The 27,121-nt window shown below is 39.0% G+C and overlaps 1 protein-coding gene across 1 annotated transcript in view; it reads right to left on the reverse strand.

The window, feature by feature from the left end:
- Positions 1 to 26,798, reverse strand: part of LOC124973010 (suppression of tumorigenicity 18 protein-like) — a 56,767-nt gene extending 29,969 nt beyond the window's left edge. The window contains 8 exon segments of the mRNA XM_047537217.1: positions 1,901 to 2,122; positions 6,542 to 6,753; positions 9,075 to 9,268; positions 11,244 to 11,348; positions 12,531 to 12,621; positions 14,356 to 14,490; positions 18,952 to 19,731; positions 26,627 to 26,798. Of these exon segments, the coding sequence (XP_047393173.1) occupies positions 1,901 to 2,122; positions 6,542 to 6,753; positions 9,075 to 9,268; positions 11,244 to 11,348; positions 12,531 to 12,621; positions 14,356 to 14,490; positions 18,952 to 19,731; positions 26,627 to 26,798 (1,911 nt within the window).
- Positions 26,799 to 27,121: the final 323 nt, after the last annotated feature.

The raw sequence follows: 27,121 nt of genomic DNA on the forward strand, positions 1-27,121 counted from the left end.
CAGTCTTGGGGACTGGGGAGTGTCTCTGGTTTCTAAAGCCCAAGTGTAGGCAGTAGGATTGCACACACAGACTTGACCCCTGAGGACTATGCCCCCAAGCAACCTGCCCACTTCCACACATGCTCCACACTTTCATTTCAGACAGTGGCACTGTACGACCAAGTAATGTTAATGGTGACAGACTTCTAGAGTCTGTAAACAGGTGGACGTTCAGTGTAAGGCTGGATTTTTACACAAGCCTGGGGTGCAGTGGGTTATTGTGATGGAGAGAAGAGATGCACACTTCCCAGTCCTCATCATCACTTAATTTTAAGTAAACTCCTTAACTCTGCAGGTGACTGTTTAACATTTGTTATCAAACATGTATTAAACAAAAGTGTCTTCTAAACATAGCTTGAGAAAACCTGATCTGAAAATCCAAATCAAAATGTAACAAGATACTCAAAAATTTGTCTTCAATTTTGTAACATTTTGGATTTCAGGCTTTTGGGTTAGGGGACTTTAACCAAGAATCTGTGCATACATTCCAAATTCTGAAAACCTCCAAATTCAGAAACACTTCTGGCCCAAGCAAATCAAATAAGGGATATACAACTTCAGGTATAATGATGGATTAATTATATTCTGTAGGTGAAGAGTCAGTAGAGCACATTCTCACTAAAAGCTAATAGTGGTGTGACCCCCTTCATCTTTCCATGTGATGTCAGGGATGGTGGGTTTCTTCTGGGCACACATTTCTGACAACCCCAGGCATTCCTCTGCACATTGGGTGTCTGTCTGTGCTACTCTGTTGACCAGGGTTTTTGGATAGGGGTCAGTATACCTGTCGAACTCTGAGTTCAGGGTGACAGAGATGCTCATGCATGCTGGAAGTGGGTCCTATCTGTTGAGGCATCTGCATGATCCCTCTCACTGTTTGGCCTTTTAGATGACAGCAAAAGTGTGTGGAGAGAAAGAAGGGAAGGAGGTTGGATGAAAAAAAATGAAGGCAGAAGTGGAAACAGTCCAATCTTGTAATCACTGCTGTGTATGTTGGCTCTCACTCTGAGGTGTTAAAGCCAAAGTCAGATTAGATCTCCAACTCCCACAAGTCTGCGATCTTCAGAAAGTTGAAAAAGAAGGCATATAGTTCTTCAGAAAACGGCTATTCCAGTCCTTTAAACATATCAAGTAAGCTTAATAGAAAAAGCATCAACAACTCTTCTGACAAACAACAATCATTATGTTCACACCTAAATAATGGGACTTCTAGCTGTCAAAACCTGTAAGTGACAGTAAGTAGTTAATGTGAGTCAGGCCAAGTTAAGCAACTCAGTCTAGAGCGGTAAAGGATAAAGTGGCACCTGCAAGGTAACAACTTTTGGTTTCAGGATGAAACCCCCTCTGAGATATCCAAATGTACAAACAAGTCTCCTTGACCCTGGGATTTATACAATGTAAACATCCAACATTTACAATCTAATACCTCAAAGTACTCCATACTGGACATGCCAACAGTTTCTTCAAGAAATCCAAGAAACAGATTTGACATGATTCCAAGATTCTGTCTGACTGGATTTAATCTTTGACATTCTTGTTAAAGACCAATTAGTGAGTTGGCATTGCCTCTTTAAGACAGGATGGATAATAAAATCAATCTTGCCATGCATGAAACTGTCACCATCATGGGGATATGAGCCGCAATAATGAATATGCTTTTAGAAAAGAGAAGGGAAAAGTTGGGTTCATTTATAAGTTTCATGTGAAATATAAAGGCATCACTTTATCAAATTCTAAATCAAGGTGCAGGATTATGTATCATGAAAAAGGAACATGGAATATAACGCTGGAGGAAAAAGCAAGTGATACTCTGCAATTGGGTTCTGCCTCCAGCTTACTGATTGACACATTGAAGCAATACCTCTTTTTCCTCCTCTGTCTTCCCATGGGATTCACTGTTCTTGGTAGGTGTGTCCCAGCCCTCTTGGTCAGACAGAGCTTGACAGTTGATTGTTTGGGATAGAGAAGAGGAAGGTGTTAGGCTGGTGTTGTCTGAAGAAGTGGGTGCAGCCTTGTCCAGGATTTCACTTTTGTCCTCACTGAAGTCCAATATCCCACTTTCCTCCTCTTCTAGCTCGCCTTCCTGGTGCACAGCAGAAAAAGGAAAAACACTGAAGCAGTTTTCAGTTAGAGCTGAGACATGTGTCGGGGGATAATTTTAAATGTAAATGTTTATGGAAGTATATCTGCTTTTTAATCAAGCTTTCTGAGTTGCATTGGGTACTGTTCAATTCTTAGGCAGACTTCTCAGAAGAGCTCCCTTAGTGGGCTTCATGTTTACTGGCTTAAAGTAAACTTAATAGAAGTAATAAGATATTCCAAATGCTAAGTATATGGGTTAAAATTGTTGTGTATATGTACACGTTTTTAAAGTTCTGCTTTAAATTTTCTTTTCTACTTTACAGAACTACCATTTTGAATTCATCATTTAAAGCACTGACATTCCTGTTCATCGAAAGGCACATATAACTTCCCAACTCCCCCATCACAGTATTAAAGTGACATGAGAAATATGCAAAATAACCAGCTGGAGAGAATCTTCACTGTAACATCATATAAACATGAAACACTGTTTCACCCTAGCTTATCTGAACTATAGAAAGTTTTGCTAAATCATGGCTGGAGAGAAGATAGAGACAGACAGCATAACCCAACTTCACATCTGGTTGGCATTTGACAGCATGCCTACTTGTGGTTTAGCAATGATAACTTCAGGATAAAGATGTTTATTTTGCAGATACTTAGCATAAAACCTAAAACTAATGTTGCTCCCTTTTGCTAAGCTTTCTTTAAATTTTAATTTTTTTAGGGAACAGCACTGAATTCTCTATTTGCCTCAAGTAGAGCCAACTTTTCCAACACAAGACTCATTCTCTATTTGTCTCATGGCTGCTCATGTGTTTAGGATCTGCTTCAGGATTCACCCCATGAGAAGGCTAGTGTGGAGTCAGGAATTGCCAACATGGCCAGGTAGCAAATCCCCAAAGCTGGGAGAACATGCTTGTCATTCTTCCAAATAGGTCAAACAACACCCTTTGGTACCTGCAACAACACCAATCAATTCACATTCAAACTTTTTGGCAATTTCTTTACTCTTTCCTTTGGATGGGCAAAACAAACACCTTAAATATATTAGCAAGATTCCAAATACCCATGATCACTAGTTACTTTCCTGGGATGTACTCTCACTCCCCCTACCTCCCACCCTCTCTCCCACAGTGCTGTCCCTGAGTCCTGGGCTGCACTTAGTCTGACCTCCCATTTGAGCCTGATGGAAAAAATAAAAGCACCTCTTCTATGTGCCTGTTTCACCTGCAAAATTCCTAATTTCAATCTCTCTTTCTACCAGGTACTTAGGTTTGAATATATTTGTAGGAGGTAAATAAACTTGTAATAGGTTGTACTAAGATACTTCGCTTATACCTTTCTGTCTCCTTTTTGTAAACTTTAAGCCCTGAATTTGACAGTATAGCTCCTCCTGGATAATAAAGTATTAACCACAATATCTTAAGCCATCTTCATAATATCAAATACATTTTTAATTTCTAGTTACTAATAATCCTGTATGAGATCAGTGCTACATACTATTAAATACGTTTTTATATCAGTATTAATGAACCTTAGTGACAGAAAATCCACGATACTACCTATAACAGTCCCATGTGCCCTCTCCCTTCCATGATCTCACATTTCCTGATAAGAACGCATCAAAATTATTTTTGGTTCTATAGTTGAAATACAAGTATAGCAATGCAAAAACTTACAGTAATCAAGTTTAATGGCCAATGTAAAGTAAAATTCTAAATATGGTAGTTGCTGACATTCTTCATAAAGACTACTAAAGTAAACAAAAAAACCTTGGGTTAAGAGTGCACAACCAACATTCACTTAAAGTTCCAGACCTCTGTGACACATGGCTTAGGAAAAAGCAGTCATGTGACTAGGTTGCAGTTTTCAAGTGCAAAACCCATGAAGGATGTAGATTCAAGTTCTCTGAAAAATACTTTTCCAACACAAGACTCATCTATAGTTTTTACAGAAACAGAATTCCAAATAGTATTTTTTTATATGAGAAATTCTAGGAGTTGATTTGTTTATACATCTTGAATGACCAGGGCCTGACTGAAAAATAAAATCCCTCCTAATGTTTAAATATGGTATCTCTGCATTTCCATTCCCCAGTCAGCTGCCCTGAGCACCTGACTTGTCATGGAGAGGGACTTGTACTTTGGGGAGTGGGGTGCAGATGTCTCTAAGTAAGCACACAGGTCATTCCTCAGTGATACACAGAACAGCCAAGGAATCCTTTCTGCCCATAGATGAGAGATGGCACATTTACAGCATGGACTTTCATTCAGTGCAATGTCAACATACATCACTTCTCTCTGTTTGCAACTTTGAATGGCAGCAGGAAAGGGGAAAGGTGAGAGAAGCCAGTAGAGGAAGGGGCTAAAGCCACAGTCAAAGGTCCCAGTCCCTTTCAGCCCTTCTGATGTCTGATTTTTCAAGGTGTGCTTGGGAATTCTTATAGAAAGCATTTACATGTATATTTTGAGTTCTTTTGAGGCTAGGCTATACATTCCAACCTAGAAAAGTGATAAAAAGGTATATATTTCAATCATTTTTGAATGTAACCTAAGATATGTAGTCAATAAATTACTGAGTAAGCACTTTAATATGTTTAAGACACTACATTTTGGGAAAAGCAAACTTGAGAAATAGATTGCTCTTTTCAAGTGTTTTATTTTTTATTTTTTTTTGCCTACAGATTTCTTTTTTTAATACTATTTTAGACATTGATGGGCCTTTATTCATTTATTTGTATGTTGTGCTAAAATGCAACCCAGTGCCTCACACATGCCAGTCAGAAACGCCACCACTGAGTCACAACCTCAGTCCCATTGCATATAGATTGTTAGTAAAGATAATTTGATAAATGTGTCTATTATTATTAAATTGGAAGCTGGAAGAATAATCTGTATTTGTACTACAAAATAAGCACTGACCTCGATATCCAACAATAAAGAAATGGATGATGAAATGCCACACATTTTATTGTCATTAAAATGTTAATTATGAGGAGTGAGTAACAAGTGATAAGGGAAATATTTATATCACTGAAAAAAAAAAAAAAAAAAAAAGGATCCCGAAATTTCTACTATGCTTACCACTAGGGGAAAGAGGCGATTTTTTTGAAGACCTCAAGACTAAGACTTGAGTACTTTAAATGACATTAATAATTATAATACTGGTAAGTCTGACTTTATAGGACAGGCTAAATCATCATATAATAAAGTACGTGCAAGGAAGCTATTTTAGTATTTCTGCAACCATAACCCTATTACAATATACCTTTAAAAAGAAACTTACACAAGTTTAAAATGTGGATTTTAAAATCCTACCAATCATTTGCAATAGACTATGGCTGGGATTCATTCCTCTGAATTCAGACAGACAGGTATTTTCTGAGAATGTGTTTTTCTTCAGAACCTCATTTGTTTAAAAACTGTTTTTGAATGCTTTTTGGTCACCATTTCTTCCTTGCGTTTACTTGGTTCAGCTCTGTCCAGAGGCTAACTGTTTCTTCCGTCAAATGCCCTCTGGCACTGCCCTACCTGTCTCCTGAAGGCTTCAAACAGTGCAGATGAGCAGCTGACTGACTGCTCCAGAGACAGCCTTCTCTTACAGGGAAAAAAGGGCACACAGGCTTTGATGGCCTGGGTCTCAGGGTTCCAGTTTAATCTGGTGAATCTTCCACTGACAGCGAAGGTAAAAGTTGTTAACAAATAAGCCTGGACATTTTATTTCAGCTGGCTTCAGTCATCTAGGTGGGAAATAATTTCCCTTAATTGAAGCACTTTGTGTCAACAGGAGTTCCTGGCCTCAGTGAGAGGAAGAGGCTTGAGCCCCTACAACCTCCTCTTGTGGATCCCTGGCATGTGCAAAAGGAGTCACTCACTGGCAACAGGCCAGGCATGCATGCTCTGTGCATGCATTAGTCAGGTCACCATAAGCATCGTATAAATGTTCTTCTCACCTGCGGAAAGGAGAGGCTGCAGGAAACGTGATTGATTTCATGGGTTTCAGAAATGCAAAGTTTTCACAAAGACCACAATATTTGGTTTTGGATCAGAGCACTACAAGTTCTGAAACCTCCCTGCTGATTTAAAGTATCTGGGATTTCCTGTGGGTCCTGAGAATGCTCCAGCAACCAAGACTATCTTAGGTTACATGACTGAAATCTGTAAATTCTCCCCCACCAGTCTCTGTAACTCACTTCTCCCCAAATGGTGGCAGACCATTTTCAAGAGGAGCCACTAACCAAAGGAGGCACACTTACCTTCTCTGGACTCATTGTTAATGTTCCTCCTTCTGAGTCAAGGAGGGAATGGCTTCAGGGCTGGGGGAGCTGAGGGGTGGCAGATGTGGTGAGGAACATGAAAGGCAGTTTATTCCCACTGTTCTGACTCTGGTCTCCCGCTGGACCCTTTGACTGACCTACCTTGACATGCAGACTCTGTGGTCTGTTGGGAAGGATGGCTGTGTGTTCCCTCCAGTGAGTGGAAAGGCTCAGGACAGCAGCAGCTGCCTCTGTCTGGGAGTCGTCACTACACTGACCTTGGTTGTAAGAGCTGGCAGGTCTCCTGCTCTGTGTGTGGGCGCCTGCTCTAGGCAGCCGATTCAAAAATGTGACTGGATTTGAAAAATGCTTTGCTGTTGAAGAGAGATTTGATTAGCAATTGCATGTGCATGGTATTAGTCATTAAATAGATTTATTTTTTAAAGTTGTGACTTCTTGCAGTAAATTATGTGAAGAACAAATTAACCCACAAACCATTATCCATTCGTGTGTTAAATGAAGATTATTCAGATGGGTTTTCATGGAGGTTCACAGATTAAATGATATATATGGTTGCTAGGAGAGAATGTGTATTCTCATAGTACTTTTCCTACTGACACTTCTTATGATACAAATTTCACAACTAATTTTATGGGGCAGGAGCACTGGCAACATTTGAAGCAAAAAATATAGCTTAAAACCCTACAAGCAAATCCCATCAGGGACTGAAGAGAGTTTAAGGCTGTACATTATGCATGTATAGGGCCCATAATTCCATTACAGAAAAATGTATTCTTTCAATACTTGTTTCCACGAAGACAATTTATACTTAGATACCTAACTGCATTTTTATTTTTGATACAAAGCTTTGTTTTATACTTGAACAAGTAGAAAGTGTTCTTCATCCAAATAGAAGAAACTAAATGGACAGTGAGGTCTTTAATGGGCTGGCCATTTTGCATATTCAGGGAGAGCAAGACAAGCCAAAGAGACGGAGGAGATGTTCTCAGGGTGGAGTAGGAAGGTGATTTAGTCATCAAGAGTGAGTTCTATTTTACGTTTCTGTTCTGAGTAGTCAGGCTACTGAAAGAACGGCATAGATTTCTTGTCACTGTGGGGTTTTTGTTAACTATCACTTAAGGCTATGGGAGAAAAACCCAAGATTTAATTAAAGTTGATATAAAAGTGTCTTAACTATTTATTTTTATTACATATTTCTTTTTTTAAATTTATTTATTTTGATTCATTGTTTTTTAAATATTCAATTTTTTTCATAAGAAAAATTTAAAATATTACCAAATGTTATTTCTGATTACAAGAATGTGAAAATGTCTTTGAATGCGAAAATGTCTTTGAATGCTTTGTCATTTTTAAAATCAATATCCATATTATGTGATCATATAGAATGTTCTCATTAAATGGCTTTATGTGAATTAAACGTGTTTGTATATATATCTTGTACACAAATAAGAAAATTATTTATCTATAATACTAAATAGACAGATAAGAAATATGGTGGACAACATTTTCTTCCCTGAATCTAACTAGTTGTCATTGGTTATTTAATTTGGCTTGAACCTATTTCTTTTGGCAAGAAAGGTAAAATACTTTTGGAGTAAAATGTACTCCTCACTTACAGATGAAGTCCTTTCATGTCTGTTTATCTACTGCTAGGTAAAACCTAATTGTGGTACTGGGGTCAGACAAAGGGCTTTGAACATGCTAGGCAAGTGCTCTGCCTCTGAACTAACTTCCAGCCCCACTGTTGGTTTCAAGCAACCTGTTCTATAAAAGCGTGGACCAACCTGACATGGTGAAGTAGATACTCAGCACTCAGTCTTGGTTTGAGCACTAATGGATTTCATGGGTATGTATCACTGTAAAAAAATGCATGGTCTCTGAAGGACTCCAGGTAATTATTTAGTTTCTTCCTTAATAGAAGTTAAGCTATCTAATGCAGAAAACATTTTCTGTTTGTTCCCACCATTTATTTTCTGACCTTTTCATTAGAATATTTAGGAACTCTAAACAACCTGAAGAAATAGGTAAGTAATAACACCAAGTTTTACATGTTATGTCTTCCAGATGGATATGGCAGAACTAACAATTTAAATTCATTTAAATTGTTTTTATATTAATTCTTATATTTATATAAGATACCAACACATACTTTTTTCCTCTAAATAAATCTTGATTCCTGAATTGAATCTCTTCTTACACTTTTCACCCACCCCACCCCCATCTTCAACCTGAATGCTTTTGCTGACCTAAGTAATATTTTGAATGACATTTCAATATTTTATCTGTTAGATTTCCATTATTTCAACATAAATAAAAATAGTTTATTAAAATAGCCATTGCATTTTGCAATATACTAAAACTAATCCTAGCTAAATGTGAATTACATGTTTCTTTAGAATGACTGTATTTGGATACAACAATGGTTGAATAATTGTGGAATAATTAATTCATTAAATATTCACCACACAGTGTAACTGCAGCATAAAAGCAGTAACACTGATCAATTTATTTTATTTCCTACACAATATATATATTTTCCTGTCATATTTAAGTAGCATAGTATATTTAAGCTGCCCTCTCAACACACAAACACTCACACACATAGAAACACACACATACACATACATAGGATGCATTTGGGGGAATAGTGTTAGAATTTGAATTGGAAGCTTACATTCAGGAAATCGTGGAGTTTTTCTTCCTTGGTCTGTTTGTTCAAGGGGACATTTACCAAAGACATGGGCATCAAAACTAGCATAATCAAATGGCACTTTTCCAAACTTCTTCTGTTTTTTCAATATTGTAGCTCTGGGAGAAGTGATGCATAGTGATTGGAATTTGAAATCAGCTTGCTCCACCAAGCTTGTCCTGGAGAGAGGAAGGGAAGTAATTCAAAATCCAAGGTAATCATCATGAGTGTGTGAGTGTCAAACTTTCCAAGATACAGGGTCACTGCCTGAGGGTATCCACAGAGACACTGCACATTAACAAGAAGGGGTCACAATCCGAGTTGGCAGAGTACTCTTGACATGGAGTGAGACATGGAGGGCTGTTTGAACTCTGCCTGGTTATGATTTCTACTGCATATTCCACGTCCCAGTGTTCCACTGGCAAAGTTAAGAATATGCAATCTTCATTTACTCCATGAAGATGTCATGAGCAGTATGTCCTCAGCACTTTAAGTTCAACACAGAAGAGTGACATGTCACTGTGTAACTGAAGTGTGGAATAAGGTGCTGAGAAACTATGCATGTTTTGCTTATAAAATTGTTAATTATTAGCAGTGAAATGCCATGATCATGCCTCATGTCTCCTGGGACAATACAGATGGCAGACGACTTGGTTCTCAAATTGTGAGTTCCACATTGTGAGGCTTTCGTACCTTTGGTCTGAATGATTCTGCTGATTTATGCAATACTTCAAAATAATATCGCAATATTTCATCTATTAAACTAATATCATTTCAATATTAATCAATATTACTCTAATAACTATCCTATTTTTCAATATAATTATTCTATTCCAAGCTAAATGAGTTAATTATTTCTGTAGAATTATTGAATTTGGATTAAAGAAAGGCATCATATTTGTGAAGTACAGTTCTAGTCAAAGAAAATATAAATGTTCTAATGGTCAGAGAACCTAAACACACAAACTTTTAGAATCTAGCAATATCAAAACAGTTTTATTTTTTTTCTAAACAAAATGTGTCCAGCTCATCAGAATGTCAAAGTTTGAATGATGGTTTTTGGATTAGAGAAAGGAAATTTTCTTTTATTTGAAAATATTTGCAGGACTAGTGAATTTTATTATTATATATGTAATTTGGTTTATAGCCCTAAAGTGGCAGAAAATTTCTAATCTAAAAAAAAAATCCTTTATGAAACAAACTGAAAATTCATGGTATTTCTATATTTGATAAATTACCTACTTAGGGTGAAACTAGCGAATACAGTAATACTTACCTACAATCCCCATTTTAAGATTTCTAACTGCTGCTTAATCAGTAATTCATGATATTCACTTGGCATATGCTTTTTATTCATGTGATTTGAATGCCAATATTGACTCTTTAAATATATAGAAACAATATATTAATGGAAGCTATGTCCTGAAAATACTGAAATGCTTAAGAGCTGTTGTGACATTCCATTGCCTCATTAACAACAGTTATCTGAACATCTTTCTTAAACCTGAAATCGCTCTTCCTACATTAATAATTTTTGTAGAATAGACATACACCATCACATTAAACATCAACATACGTACTTTATTATTTAGGTGTGAGATCTTTCAAACTGATAGATACCATGAAGAATCTGGGAGCTATAAGGACCAATGGGAATTATTCTATTAATAGCAATCCATCATGGAATAGAAGTTTGCATTGAAAAACTGTATGTATATGAGGAACACAGGATCAACATATAATACCACAAATTTTGAGTGGGTATGAGAAGTCTAAGACATTATTTTCTTCAGGTAGAATAGGTGACGTCAATCACCAAGAGAAGTTCACCTGACATGAGGGATGTGTTATATGAGTGAATCATAATTTTGATTAATGTTGTGTTATTGAATGCTTTGCTCCTTTTAGACTCACCCATATTGTGTTTCCTCTGTAAAGAGACCAATTTCAAGTTAAATTTCTGTAGTATCTCTTAGTACACTTACAAGAAAGTATCATTCCCTATACCAGTCTTACCAACGAGCTGCCCACAGAGGGCCATTGTGGCTGAAAATGAGGGTCAGGCCACATGATGTGACCCATAAACGAGCTGAGGTCCTGCAGAGCTGAACTCTGGCAGGAAGAGAGCATCAGTAACTTCCTGGGAGCTCCTACCTGTACGCCTGGTCAGGACATGGTCCAATTTGGTAGGAATCAAGCAGATATTTATCTAGGGACATTGGCAATTTTCTAGCTGCAGCAATTGGACAACCAGAAAGGCTGTTTCAAAAGAGAAAAGCAGGAGAATGTGAGTTAAAATGATAAAATGATTTGCTCCGACATGTGCCTCTTGGCACACTAAATGTTAATTGACATTAACAGTTCACTTTGCACTATTCTCACATGAAAAGACCCCAAAGGGTTTTGCACACTACTTTGTTCCCCAACCCCATCTCAGAGGGATAAGATAAAAAACTCATGTTTAAAAATCCAAATATTATGTAAAGGAGAAATAATCAAATGATTCTGAAACTTTTAATATTATAAACAGTCTGTGCTCATACCAAATGCAGTGGGTCCAACTATACCTTTCAGCAGGGTAACTCTGATTTCTTAGGATATTCATCATAATTTGAGATATTGAATCTTGCAGTTTAAACTGAAATTTTCTTGGCTATGTGCTTATCAGTCAAACAGAACTTCATAACCACAGTCTACACATAATATAAAATGCACACACAAAATGATCAGCATTTTCACATACACGTACACACACATAATGGATTCCAATGTAAATGCACATAAATGCTTTATTTTAATTCCAATCTCAATGGAAAGATGTCACTTTCCTGCCTGGTTAACAGTCAAGTCATGTGTATGGAAGCTGACCTGATTCTTTCTTAATGCCTAGGGAGTAGAACCCAAGATAAACCTCTACCTTCAGTATCAACACTATAATGGTGGACTTCCAGAATAGCAGAAAATATGTTCTGTTTGTCTGACTACATGAACATATAACTCCAGGATCTTCAAATATAACAGTGTTTCATTTCTGAAACTGGCTACCAATATAAAAATTTCTAGGAAAGGATATAATAGGGTGATTTTTCTTTCTTTTGGACTCTGAAAAAGTTGAGATTTTTTTTTTTTAGGAGAATATTGTATCCGTTTTATTGGCAGAATTTTTTCTTTTTTTAATTATTTTATTTGTTCTATTTCATTGTATGTGACAGTAGAATGCATTTATACATTTTGATAGATCATACATGAATGGAGTACAACCTCCCACCTTCCCAATTATACACAATGCAGGATGACATCAGTGGAGAATAGTTATTTATTTCAAGTGGTAACCTATTTGATAGTGATGGAGTGATTCTGATAACACATAGCCCATGATTTGATAGGTGGAAAGCTTCAATTTTTAAAAATGTAACATGATTAGCAAATCATCAGAATTACCTCCTGTGAGTGTTTCGATTATTCTTCACATGACCCCTTCCTGTGCATCCTGGGGTGGGACACTTGAGCACATATTCACGTGTTGCAAGAACTAATCAAAAAATAGCACATTAAAGAGAAGAGTAATTTACCATGAATATATAAAAAAATCAACAAGTTCTTTTCTTAATTTTGCAATGCTTCAGTTACATAATCTACTATGCTCCCTTCCCAGATATACTTAGTTGAAAAAAAATAAGCACAAAAGAACTTCAGAAATTAAATCTAGCAAGATTCATTCTGTATTCATTGCTCTGAACTGCAAGTTATATTTAAGCCTACAATTAATTCTACTCTGCTAATATTTCATTTAAACTGAAACATCCATGACCTTTCTTCCACAAATATGTGCTCTCCCCTGGAGGAGGGTTTGGAGAACAATATTTGCCACATAGCTCTTCCTGCCTTTTCCCCAATTTGAGGTTCTGCCTGTGGTCTTTTTCAGTTCCTAAATGATGTTATTTTGATTCTCTCTCCAATCACCATCCACTGTCATGTGTGGATGTGTAGGCAAGAGTATGGCTGAGAGTACTTGTTGTGTGTAACCCCTGTTAATTGGGAGGCTAAGGCAGGAAGAGCCTAAGTTAGACACCAGTCCTAAGAACTTAGTGAGACCATGTCAACATAAAGAAATTAACAGAAGGGGCCAGGTAGAGTGTCCCACAGTTCAACCCCTAGAACCAGGAAGGAAGGAGAAAGGAGGGTATGGCTGAGTGAATCATCTGAGAATCAGTGTAAGGAATGCTAACTAAGTAGCACAGGATGAATTTGATTAGTGACTTGCTAACTCTTGGTATTAAGAAAGGGGATGCTAAGATGCCCCTATTCTTCCAGTTTGTGTGGCCCAAGAGGTGTCTCAATAGAGAGATTCAAGCAGTGTGTTACATCTTCCCAGCCCGGAAGGTGGCAACCCTTTCATCTGCAGAGACCCAGTTCACAGCAGGGCAGCAATGGGGAGATGAATGAAGGGCTTCCCTGGCTCAAGGCTCTCAGCTGTGATGTCCCAGGACAACACTGCAGAGCACATGCTTTCTCAGCGAGTGGAGGCCACAAGGGTGCTAGAGACCTCCCTGTGATGTGCTGTGGCTGAACCTGATCCCGGATATATTGGAGGCCATGCTTCAGGCGAGAAAGAGCTGTGTGACACAGGGCAGGGTGGCTTATTCTCTGTACTGTGATGCTCTGGCACCTGGAACTTGCTCACCCAGGAAGAACTGCTCCTCCCAGAATGAGCCAACTCCTAAAGGCAGCACACAGTTCATCAGTGGAGAACAGTCTTAAAGTGCCAAGTAACCACTTTGGAACCAGCACCCGAAGGGGCTGATTTGGTTCTAATATTCCGGGTCTTCCTTCTTTAATTACCCTAGGGTCATGGACCAGAGAATAGGGACAGACCTTATACCCAGATCTAGAGGAACCAGAAACCCTTAGCCCACTTACCCTGGCCTGTATGTTCCTTTATACAGAAGATGAAGGCTTCTCTTCTGGCCTGAAGTTCTCTTGCTCCTGCCTCCTGACTCACCTGGGTGTTCCCCAGTGGCATAAAGAGACCCCATCCTAGGAAGCGTGGGAAACACTCTCTCTTCTCAATGGCAATCTTATCTTTACCTTTTGGCCTTATTTTCTAATTTTCTACTAATCCTTTCTACTTTAAAAACCTACAGCCAGGAAACCGCTTGATCCAGAGAAAACTGTTTTCATTTCTCATTCCAAATTGTAAGAGAAAACATACAATACTGTGGGTACTTAGAAGGTGGCACCCCACCTTTAGGACAGGTGTACTCACCTTCCTGGGGAAGCCACACTTTGTGGGGGCACCCTGAGAGACTCTGGTGGTGGGGGAAACGCCCAGTGATATGTCCTGTGCCATCACACCCAGGGATGGGGCACTGGCTCCTCCTTTTTTCAGGCCTTGGGGAATCTACAGAGAAATCAATGGAGACATCCATGTGGTCATTCTTCCTTCTTTTCCTATTCAACAGTGACCTGGCAAGGTGACATTCTCACTTCATTCATTTTGACCATTAGAAACATTCTTTCCACATGGCCTTGAGAAAGAACCTTAGATAAGATTTGTGGAAATGTAAAGCACATTTGCAATTTCCCTGGTTTCCTAAGCAAAGATGGACAAGGGAGGAAGAGGTTAAAATACAAAGATGGTCTTCAGTTATCATGTGACATACTGCAGTTAAAGCCTCATTATGAAAAATCACCCCTTTGCCAGAGGGTGAACAGGCTCCTGAAAAGAAAAGCAGAAAGAAAAACAAAAGTGAAAAAGAAGAAAGAATGTATTTTATTCCAAACTACCTCCTATTGAAAGAGTCAGGAAAAAGTCAGATTCAAAATTAAAATAAACTACCATACCTGGGAAAGGCCTCCCTGGCCTTGTCCCTGTTGAGTCCCTAGCAGCAGGTAGCCCTGGGGTTGAGGGTCACCCAGTAGCTCATGCATAAACAGAGGTAGCTTCCTGCAGGGCAAACAATAAGTCAGGACTCAACTTTTGTGCTGCCTAACCAAGGGCTGCAGAGTTGCTAGATCCCCAGTGTGCTGCCACTGAGGCTCCAAGCACAGTGACCAGGGTGACAAGCTTTTGACTTACTGCAGGGACTGGGGACTGATGCAAAGACACCACTTGGAAAGGCAACAACCTTGTGGGGCCTTTCAGAGACAGAGGTGTAGAGGGCAGCGACCACCTTCCTGGTGGTATGGAGGGAGCTGCTGAGAAGCCAGGTGTGCTGTGGCTCTCAGGTGCATCCAGGCAGGGCAAGAGTCACCTGCGACACATTCAGTCAGGCTGCTACAGGACAACAGGCTGCAGATAAGGGGACCAAAGACAAGTTCAGCAGTTTATGATTTTCCTGGCACTCACAGTACTGAGGGTTAGATAAAAGGTTATATAAATACTTAACATAAATGAGCAAAAACAGGAATACTGAGGAGGTCAGTAACGTGGTCCAGGCTGTAATTACAAATTAATATATTTGTGATGGAGAGGTTAGATAAGCACAAGATAGAAATACTGTCTCAGAGCCAAAATTGCCCCTAAATCATGCTCTGAATGATAGCAGTCACAGGGAATAGTGTTTCTCCTCAGCATCCAGGGTGTCTGGAAGAAGAAAGAGAAGACTGTGAGCCCTAGCAGAGGGAGAAAAGTGGACTGCAGAAGGGTTCCATGCTTCTCAGCACACAAAGCAATGGGAATACAGAGAATGCTGATGCTGTAAGCAAAAATAAAATAATCCCTGATTCTGCCCAGGAAGCTGCCATGGGAAAGGACCTGCAATAATTCATGTGATTCTACCCAGGTAGCTTCCAGGATGCACTATGGGAAAGGACTCTGTGCACAAGGATGTGAATTACTGGTATGCTCCTTCTCCAGGAACAGGCCACTGCTACAGGATGAAGTGAGTCTCTGGGGCAATCTACTGTGAGGAGGCAAGCCTCTGTGATACCATGTCACCGCCATCCTGGGCAGATGGGCACAGTAGGTCGTATGTGATGCAATTAATTATATGGGGGTTAGTTGTAGCAAGCACTACCAATGGAAGAAGGGTCAGACACCAGAAGGCATGAGTCTTTGTATTTATTATTAAGGACAAAAAAGGTATATTAAGAGTTTGTGATGTTCCATGACTTTCTGCGTATCTGTTTATATTTAATCCAAATTTGGTGCCAAATTTGAAGGTGAGTTAGGTATGTAAAATCTGTAGACCCCTATTCAAAATCCTTGAAGTCTGATTAAAGTGAACAAAGAGGGGCTGACTCCACCATGGAGTGCTGCTCACAGGGAGCCAAGAATAGCCATGTGCATTCTGATGCCCTTCCTCTCTCAGATCTCCAGGAGGGGCCATGTTTCTAAACCACAGGGAAAGGTCTGGCATTAGGCACTGCACTCTGTGCCATGCTTTTTTTGTCTGTGGGGAGACAGAGAGGGTGCTGGAGATCACACAGCCTGGCACTGCCCAGGTGGAGTCAGGCATCTTTCCTTCATGTCTTTCCTTGTCTACCCAAACAAAGATGCAGATGAAAGGCTCTGAAGGGAGGCGCCTTTTTGCATGATGAGAACCAGAGTTTGAACTCATGGAACCTCTTAAAGTTGGTTCTTTTTTATTTTCTTTGCAGTGCTGCACAATGAGGGAGACCTTATACTTTAGGGATGTTAGATGTGAGTTTTCCTAGGACTGTATTCATAACAACAGCTATGAAGTTCCCATATGTTGTTCTGTCCTATGCAAGTTCCTACTGTCCCCCTTTACTAAAAAAGTGTCATAAGCTGGGCAATAAATTACATGGTGACTCTACTTACACTGAGATCCATGGTCTCTAAATGCTCAATAGCCATAGTATGCTGGAATTTTACTGTAGAACTGCTGATTCATCTGAAGCCTTGGGTAAAATGATATGTTAACATTCTAGTGTTCTTAACAGTGTAATTGTATGTCCAAACTGTATGCAAAGTCAGAATTGCCTGAAGAAGATGGCTATCAGTCAGGATGGATATTCATTTAATATGGAGTGCATGTCAGAATAGAAAAATCCCTTTGGTGCTTGCCCAGCAGGAACCAGGAAGAGGTATGTGAGTATTTAATGTGGACTCATGTGCATCCTTATTGAAGCCTACAGTTCCCCTGCAATATGGGTTTGACTTTTTTTTTGTCCGTTTTATATCAGCATAGCCCTGATCTTGCAGAATTAAATGCCTATAGCCTCTTCAGCAAAGGACATTCTATTATTTCTTAAAGTATGACTCCAAGTGACTCACCATTTACAAACACAGATTCTACTGTTTTGAAAATGAAAGTTTAAAATGCTTTATAAAAATAACCAGAGGATCATCAAGTATTTTACACTGTGGCTCAAAAAGTTTCTACAAACACTGGATTTCACTGGTAGTCAAGATATTAATTGTAGGAAGAAACATCACTTTGTATTCCATTTACAAACTAGGGTTTACCTTTCTGATTTCAGAGTCATTAGAATGGAGAAACTCTCTTATAAGCAATGAAACATGATGCATTAGAAATTGCAGATTTGGAAAATTTGGAATTAATTTCATCTTTTTGTCAGATTTGTAGCTCATTAAAAGAAAACAGGCAAATTTTTTTAAAAAACTGCATATTAGTGGGAGTGCACAGAGTTGAACACAATGTCTTTCCAGAAACCCACATCAGTCATTAGAATTCTGTTCCTACTTCCACCCTCTGTAGGATGTTTGCATAACATTATGATCATGCTCCTTGCTTCATTTGTCAGTTTTAGTCTTTTCTGTTTTCTCAGCTCTCAGATGAAAGACAGTATTTATCAAGACTGCAGCTGAGTACTCAAATGGAATTAAATTAAAAAATATACAATTCATTTATGCATAAATCCTCACAATGAGAACTTCTAAACCATACCAACATAGGATTCTGGTAAGCCATTTAGATCTAGGATCTTGATTTTCTCTAAGATATTATTCCCCTAATTCTGAGCTTCAGAATTACCTAAGATCAAATGAAAAAAAAATTTTGAACCATGGAGTTCTGAATCTGGCTTGTGGAAATAACCATCTTAAATGGGACATGTAGGCACTGAGGGACTCCTGGGAAATTCCACATAACTGTTGAAATCTACTGGACTGATATGGTGCAAGACCCTGATAAGAAAATGGGCAGAATACTCCATGGAAGACAGAGGACCAATTTTAAAGTCTTCTCAAAGTGTGTTCAGTCTGTCAATTCAATTGACCCAGATATTTGTGGTCCTGCATTCAAGGGCAAGTAAGACTGCATAAACCTACTCACACCCAGTTTGTTCCAAGAAGGATCAGAGCAGCCCACCTGGCTGACAAGTAACTTGATATCATTTTGAAGCCCAAAAGGAGCCAGATTATTTTGAAGGAGGGTGGGGAAGAAAAATTAAATTTCTGGACTTGATTTGATAATTAAAATGATCTGAAATGCAACAAGTACTATTTTACTTCTAACAATAACCAATAAAGTAGTTTCTAAAGGTATGATCTATTTTAAATAGTAATTACATTAAAAAAAATATATGCACTGAATATTTTTTTCTGTGTTAAGTTACTGCAAAACTAACCCGATTTGATTTAATAATGTAGAGAATACCGATAAAAATAATTATTACCCAGTTCTGAACTGCCTTTTTTTGGTACCCAGGACTGAACTCAGGACCACTTGACCACTGAGCCACATCCCCAGCCCTATTTTATATTTTATTTAGAGACTGGGTCTCCCTGAGTGAATTAGTACCTCGCTATTGTTGAGACTGGCTTTGAACTTGAGAGCCTCTTGCCTCAGCCTCCCGAGCCACTGGGATTACAGGCATGTGTTTAACCCTAACAAAATGCTCTTCTGAGATGAATGAAAAGATGTTTTCTTACATTTGTTGTAAAAGATGACTTGTCTTCTGCCCATGTCAATAACTCTGGTGTGCTGTCTTTCCCCCACTAGGTGCACCAGCTGAGATCTGCCCAGCTCCTTGCTGGTACTGTGGAAAACAGAGTCTCGCTCAGCCTGCAGAGCAATGGCTTGCACCAGCAAACTCAGGTTCCCCTGGGCTTTCTCCAAATCACTGGGCTCTTCTGCAATTGTGGCCAGGTTCTCCTGGTGGTCCTCCTTGGTCTCAGGGAAGGCAGGCTCTGCTGTACCATCCAAGGGTTCCACACCAGTGTTCTGTGGTTGTCCCCATTCTGGGTTGGAATCACCTCTTTTCTCACAAAGGACAAATCTGTTACCTTCGGTGTTCATTTCAGGAACTTCCAATAGATCTTTTTTACCTACTGACATGTACTTTGTACTATGAGGTCTGGTATCTTCTGGACAGTTGGGGCCATTGCCCCACCCACTCTCTGCCCTTTCAGAGTTACTTCTGCTGTCACTGGAAGAGCAGAGTGGGGTCTGGGAATCATCCACATTGTCGCTTTCATCATCAAAAGGAAACATAAAGCTATCATCATCACTCTCTGCTGATAAAGACTGGATGCCTCTGTTATTCAGGTTTCCATTTATGGCCTCAACAGATGGATTTTTTCCAAATTTCTCCAAGTGTATTAGAGATTTGACTACCAGTTTTTGATAAGAAGGGTACTGTTCTTTCCAAGGAGAGTTTTCTTGTGCAGTTGAATGAAGATTCTCACCCGCAGGTTTTATTATGATTTTTTCTGGGTAAAAAGAACACCAATATTTAGAAATCAATAATAAAAAATATCTCACACACACACACACACACACACACACACACACACACACATAGCTCTGCTCATATGTGTGTGCATGCACATGCACATATATACACATGTACATAATTAATATATGTAACATGGGGTCACTACTAATTTTATAAACATTAGAGAGAAAAAATACATGCCCTTAAAATAAAACTTAGGGCTTAATATTCTAAAACTGTCTTTAAATGAATAATTATAATTTTCAGCATTTTTTTTAAATTTATTTTTATTGTAAACAAATGGGATACATCGTGTTTCTCTGTACTTTAATAAGTAGAATTTTCAGCATATTAAGAGCTAAGAGCCTCTGGGTTGCTGACCAAGACAAGATGATACTTAACAATAGTAGAGTTATGGATGTGGAATGATTGTTACTGAACTAGTTCTAAGTATTCCCACATCTTAGCCAACCAGAAGAACTGAATGTATGTAAGACCGTACACTGAGATGAAAATGTCCGTCAGACTGCTATTGGCATGGCAATATACTTTCAAAACTTACGTGGTTTATGTTCTCTACTTTTCTCAGATGGACTCTCAGAGACTGTGGAATATTCATTAAGATAACAAAATACATCAGCATAAAAATGAAAATAAAAGGAACTCTGAAGTTTTTGGTTTCCTGTTTCCTGTTTACTTTTGTGATTCTCAAGTAAAATTCCACATTCAGGAGAACCCAAACACGACAATGGGGGATCAGAGAATAGTCTGAATAGTGACATGGTTCCTGGTTCAGTATTTGCACAAACATGTGTGACACATAAATGAGACAAGAGCAGGGCTGACTGCAGGATGGATGTGTGACACATAAATGAGACAAGAGCAGGGCTGACTGCAGGATGGATGTGTGACACATAAACGAGACAAGAGCAGGGCTGACTGCAGGATGGATGCAGATGCGAGCTAGCTGTCCCTGGTCCAGAGGTACCTTGGGTTCTGAGTGTCAGTGTACCCTATGGACAATGCAGGCCCCTGGAGTCAGTTGCCCAACCTAGCCAAAGCCAGTTATCACCCTGGAATGGCCACCAGTGCCACCCCTTGCCCATGGAGGGTGACAGTTAAGAACCAGGGTACAGGTACCCAATGAGGCTGTGACAATCTCAGGATGCCAACCCAGATCTCATGGGTGGTTCCAGTACACAACAGGGTACAGGATTCAACAAATGCCTCAGGGATGATTATCTGGCAACCAGTAGCACAAACAAAACACACGCCCACACACACACACACACACACACACACAGAGGAAAAGGTGAACTGTTTCTGTATCTGAACCACAGGATGGGAGTGTGAAAGCAACTCTCCAGACTGCTACAAACACCATGTGGAGGGTTTTCTGTGATCATTACAGCTCTGGAGGAAGAAAGGTACAGTACTAGTGCCAGGGCTGTGGGAGGGGTTGTTTGCCAGGAAGACCATGTGCCTTTTTGTCTGATTTAAATTCTTACATTTTCTCTGACAAGGACCCTCGAAAACGCATCTCCATTGTCTTCCTTCCTGGTATTTACCTTCCTAAACCAACAGTGCACTGCCAGGATCAAGTAAATATTACCCTGGTCACTAAAGGGATCTATGGAGGAAGAATTCAGTCACAATTGTCACTGGTCCCTATAAATAATGCTGATTGTAGGGTACTGTCTTCTGTTGGGATCTGTTCAGGGTAAACTGAAAAATTTAACACTTTAGTTCCTAGAAAAGGGTCTGGATACGAGGCATGAATATTAGGTAGGATGGGCCTATCACATCTGAAGTTCACACCAGGGCATTCCAGGTTTCAGCACTCTATTAACTCTATATTCCACAATGCAAATGGAGCTTTTCTCAGTATCACAGCGGGCTATTAAGATAAATTTTAAATATGACAATATAAATATGATAATTTTACCGTATGATTATCTACAGATAAAAGCACTTTCAGTGAACATGCTTGATTCATTTTACCCATTCTCTCACTCCTTTTAGTTATCCGAGGTGTCCAGTGATGATTGATGGACATTTTACCTGACTACATATATTTGGGCTGGCTAAGCATGCTAAAGACAGCGCTAGACAGCAGCACTGACCTCTGCTGCTAAGTTACATAGTTTAAAGAATGTCTACTAAGTGCAGATCACCAGAGAGAACAGCATGACCAGCAGCCACACTGGCAGGACAATGCATTTCATTGTAGGCTTCCAACAACTGGCAATCAGGGTCATTTCCAGTTTACACAGTTGTTTGGTTCAACTGTTTTGCTAAAGGAAAATAAGTATTGATAATTCTTTAGGAAAAGAGATGCCCATCCACAGAGGTGCCTAGGTGCATCTCACATGCTGATTTCTGGGGGTGTTCTTCACACTACAAACCAAATTCCTACATTCCCAAATACCTCCCTGGCTTTCACCATGGTCATAAAAAAAAAAAAAAAAAAAAAAAAAAAATCTCGGTTTGCTTTTGAACCTGACAGATCAGTGAGCAGACACAGGTTTCCCCACCTTTATGATGGGCCACCTTCCCCCCCCTTTTTTTTGTAAATGCTAGTTTTTATTTTTCTGGGTGGGACAGGGATGTATTTTGTGCTTTTGTCATTAGAATAACTAGAGCAGCTTTGTCCATAGAGCCCAGGGGCACAGGTTTAAGCTCTGATACCACTGTTCCACTCTGTGACTGCTGGACAGGTAGCTCAGCCCATATGGGCCTGTGTCCCTAGTCAACCCTGAGGACAGCTCAATGTGAAATCTGGGAAGGCCACATGGGAACACCCTCAGGCCTTCCATCAACGATGGCTCTTCTTTCCCTGCCTGAATACTATTTTCCAAGATAGTGAGCATGTGGGATTCATAACACCAATGAGGCTGGACTGTTCTTCATTTGGAATAACCAATAAAACTAATGGCTAAGGATATCAGGATTCATGGAATTAGAAGGTCCAGGGGACTCACCAACCACCTGGCATGTGGGACTGTTCAGCCACTGCTTCTCTAAACTGGCAGCCAGAGCAGGATGTTCAGGACCCTGGGGTGTGAGTCCCAGATTCCACTGCTGCCTGCCTGAATGACACTGGTTAGGTCCTCAGTCTCCTGAGTCCTGGCTCCTCATCTTCAAAATAAGAATGGACCAGCAACCCCATGACTGTATGTCTCAACCATCTTTCTTAGGGCAATGGAATGGCAAGGTGTTATTTTAAACAATCTTCACAGTAATTGTAGGGAAGGTCCTTTCTGGTCCAATTAATGGAAGAAAAATTACAGATCTAGGGAGCTAAGGGCTTGCTAAAAATCACATCAGGACTTAGCAGAGGGCAGAGCTACAGATCAAGGTTGCCTGGTTCCAACTCTGTGTGCTTGGCTCTCTGACATGCTACTCTATAACCTATAGCATGAGCATACCTGTGCCATGACTAATGTCTATCAAACACAGCCACGCCCAGGAAAAACTGCTCAGAATATTAACAGCTTATTATTTTCCTAAGTGTGGATATTTTTGAGAGTGAATTTAGCCAAACTATATAGTTACATTGTGGGCATGTATGAATATGTAACAACACCTCATCATTATGTACAGCTGTAACATATCAATAAAATATGGACATGTTTGAAAAGAGTGAATTCAAATTCGTACAAAGGAACCAGAAATACCACTGTTATCAAGCAATACAGAAAAAGATGATCCTCATCCTACAGATAAAAAACACAAAAACACAACACAAACCTAACAAGCAAACCAACCTGGACTTTGCTAGACCAGAAAGATGGCAGGTGGGACAATTCCGAGGGTTCACTCTGTGGGGACACAGCCAAGGAACTGGGTCAAGAGTAGACTGTGATCAGGGCAGGCCTTTCTCTGTTCTGTGTGCATCTCTAGTGTGGGTGAGGAGGGAGGTGAGACCAGGGTGCTGTCTTGTGTAGAGTTTTAAAAATGCTTTTCCTCCTATATAAGAGTTCACATCTGTTTGTTTACATTAGACCAATATCTCTAATTGGTAATCCTATACTGATACACTGACATATCCTTACATTAGCAATTCTGTTTTAAAAACAACTTTACAAAATTATTCTGAAAATCACAACAAATTTTGAATAGGTTCCTTCTTTGTAGCTGTATCTTATGATCACTGTATTTCAGTCCTATTTCTTTAACTATGAAGTTTACTTTTATAGGTAACTTATGTTTCTCAGGTCTCTTGAAATTACAAGTTCTACCAGGAATAAAATGCCCCAGAAAAATGAATTCATCATTCAAATTTCTGAAAATGCAGTGGTTTATTCCTTATTTTCTCTTCATTGAGAAATGATCTGTTAAAACACATCATTACAACTCCTAGAATTTCAATGTCTGGGGCAGATTTCCTCAAATCATGACCATGTGATCATATTGCCAGAACTCAATGCACTTTCTTGGTTAATTCCACTTAGAAGTGATTCTCATTGTACCTGTCTGCCTTGGGAAAATCTATTCTTGTCCTGTATCCTGATAGTGACAAGTTCAAATTCCCAGTGAAGATGGTGCATTTGTGTGGTTTTGTCCACATTCTCTTCTATCCCTATAAATGCCCACCTGCATCTCTTTGAGACAGACAGTTGAGAATATGGAATATAGTTCATGCCATAAAAAAGAAGAAAATGTTTCTGGATGACTTTAGCCTTCGTGGACACTGCATACATGCATTATGTTAATGTCCCAGCTGAAGATAAAATTTGGCACACATCTGGCCAGGTAAAGACTCTGGGGTACCCAGAGTAAGTTAAGAGGCTAGATGGAAAGTACAGCTTCTGGGCTGGGCACTAGTTCAGCTCCTTCTTGGGCTAGGGGTAACTTGTCCAGAGGATTATCTGTCACTTCTAGAAATTGAGATTTAATGATTTGATGCTGTGAAAACTTTGCCCAGTCTGCAATCTGAAGGTAGACAAAGGCAGGGAAGAACTGTTTTACAGAGAATGACTAATTGGAAAATAATTATTTTGCTTGTATTTCCAATTGTTTCTTAATTATTTTATTTCTAACACCTGTAAGCCATGTTACCTTCAGCACTGAGTCTCTGATTCCCAAAGATATCATCTGTAAAACTGTGACCACCATCATACATACTTTGTAGCACTGTACAATGGAATAAGTGATATAATGTGTGTGCCTGGAATATATGAAAAACTAAAAAATAATGGTCACTAGTGCTGTAATTTCAGTATATTCAATATCATCAGTAGTAGTGCAAATACTAAATATAAACATACTTATTAGCATTTTTAAACCTGTATATGTGTTCTTCAGTACCTGTAACTGAATGCTTACCTAAATCCATTTCATCAATGTATCACCTGGCTGATATCCATGAGGATCAATAGCTATAGTGAAGATGAGAAGACACCAAACTAGACAGTCTTTTGGCCTCAATGACTTATGAGAAAATGTTGATGCAAAATCAGACTCATTTTCTTAAATATTTGGCTAATTAATGACAGCTAGGTAAGCTGACTTCAACTCTATTTGCCATGATTCAATGACTTTCCCTAAGACTAGATCCAACCTGTAATTTTCATGAAACAAGTAAAACTGACCATCTTGAGGAAATGAAAAAATGATGAGAATGATTCTAATTTATAGATGAACCCTGAGACAGGTAAGATAGTCAAGAGAGAATAAATCTAATCTGAGATTTGTGCTCAGTCAATATACTTTTATATCTTTTAAATTAAAACCAAAGGCTATTTCTATAATTCTGTTTATCATAGTTATACACTTTAATAGTTATATTTATAATAAATAACAGTTACTATTAATAATAAATAGCTATAATCTAAAAATTTCAAAAACAGGATTATTTAGTATATTTTGATTCCTTAGAAATTCACATTCAGAATTATTAGAACATGCATACACCTCATTTCATCTTTTGCTAAGTTAAGCATTAGCTTAAATTTGCTTCTTTGTAATTTTTGAGACTTGCATGTCTCCGGTTTCAGTGTCCTGCACCAAGTCATCAGTGCTTTTCCAACTCCTATAGACATATGACCCCAGGAAACCACTGAGACTAGCTATGAGCTGGGGAGAAAGATTCTAAAGCTTCAAAATAACCACATTTCACTAAGCACAAACTAGTGTTTAGGAGAGTGAAGAAGCTAATTCATGAATTATAACGTGCACCTGAAGATAAATTTAAATGATTTATTTTAGAAATAATAGGCACAGTGGTACACTTTCTATACAATTTTCCTATTGAAGGAGTCATCAGGATGATGACATTAAGTCAATTCTATAGTCCAATACTATGCATAGTTATTAAAAAGATATGGGCAATATTAAAGTCACAAACCGTTTGCCTTGGTTTATGGTGTTATTACCAATTACCAATTACATTTTTGGGGGATAAATTACTAATTATATTTTGGGGGGCTAAATAATACTAACAATGACAATATATGTTCATAAACAAGTAAAAATAAATGTTTAGCTATAATGAACATTATAGATAACTTGATCATTATAAAGGTATTTTAAGGCTTAAATAAGACCTATACTCTGAAGGCGTCCTTCAGCAATTAGACACTCATCATATTGCATACAAAAGACACTCTTCATCTTTAAGGTTTTTATTTTCTTCAGAAAGAGTCATGGCCCATACAGTTCCCCTGTAGGGACTCAGGGAAGGGACCATGATGCTTATCTGAAGACCCTGTAGGTACTAATTAAAAGTATGCATCCTCAGGAGGTGAATGCTGAATGAAATCATTGCATGGTTTTTCTTCTAAATGCCAAAGACAACTCTACAGCCATACCCACCCCAATCTCTACATACATCAAGACTGCTTCTTGATGCCAAGGAGCAGATGCCCTCAGGCCACTGTCCCCGCTACCTGCATCAGCATGACCACATGTCACTGAGAGGCTGCCGTCCTGGGTCTTGCCGTCCCCGAACCCCCTGCAGTCCACGTCTGGGCTGTGGTGCTGCAGCATCATGAGCAGGGACTTCCTTTTCTTAACCGGGACACCCAGAGCCTGCTCTTCAGCCAGCTTCTTTCTTGCCATGGCACAATCATAGGCAGTGCTGTAGTGACTGGGCAAATTAAGAACATGGTAAAATAGCATTCTCTGGTATTTGGAATCTGGCTTTAGTCAAAGTCTTTGGAAACCTGGGACCAAAGGTTTAGGGTTAGCAATTGGCACTAACATGAACAGTTTGTCTGTGGGATCCACTGAACTGTGTGTATTCTATTTCACTGTCTGGCACAAGATATTTTTGAAAAAAAAAAGAAAAGAAAAAAAAACACCCTTCATCCTGAGTAAGCATATGCTAATCTGTGCTTTGCTTGGCACTTCACTGAATACCTGGAGAGGGATGAAAAAAGATT

Source organism: Sciurus carolinensis, chromosome Y, assembly GCF_902686445.1.
Source record: "Sciurus carolinensis chromosome Y, mSciCar1.2, whole genome shotgun sequence".
Classification (NCBI taxonomy): Eukaryota; Metazoa; Chordata; class Mammalia; order Rodentia; family Sciuridae; genus Sciurus; species Sciurus carolinensis.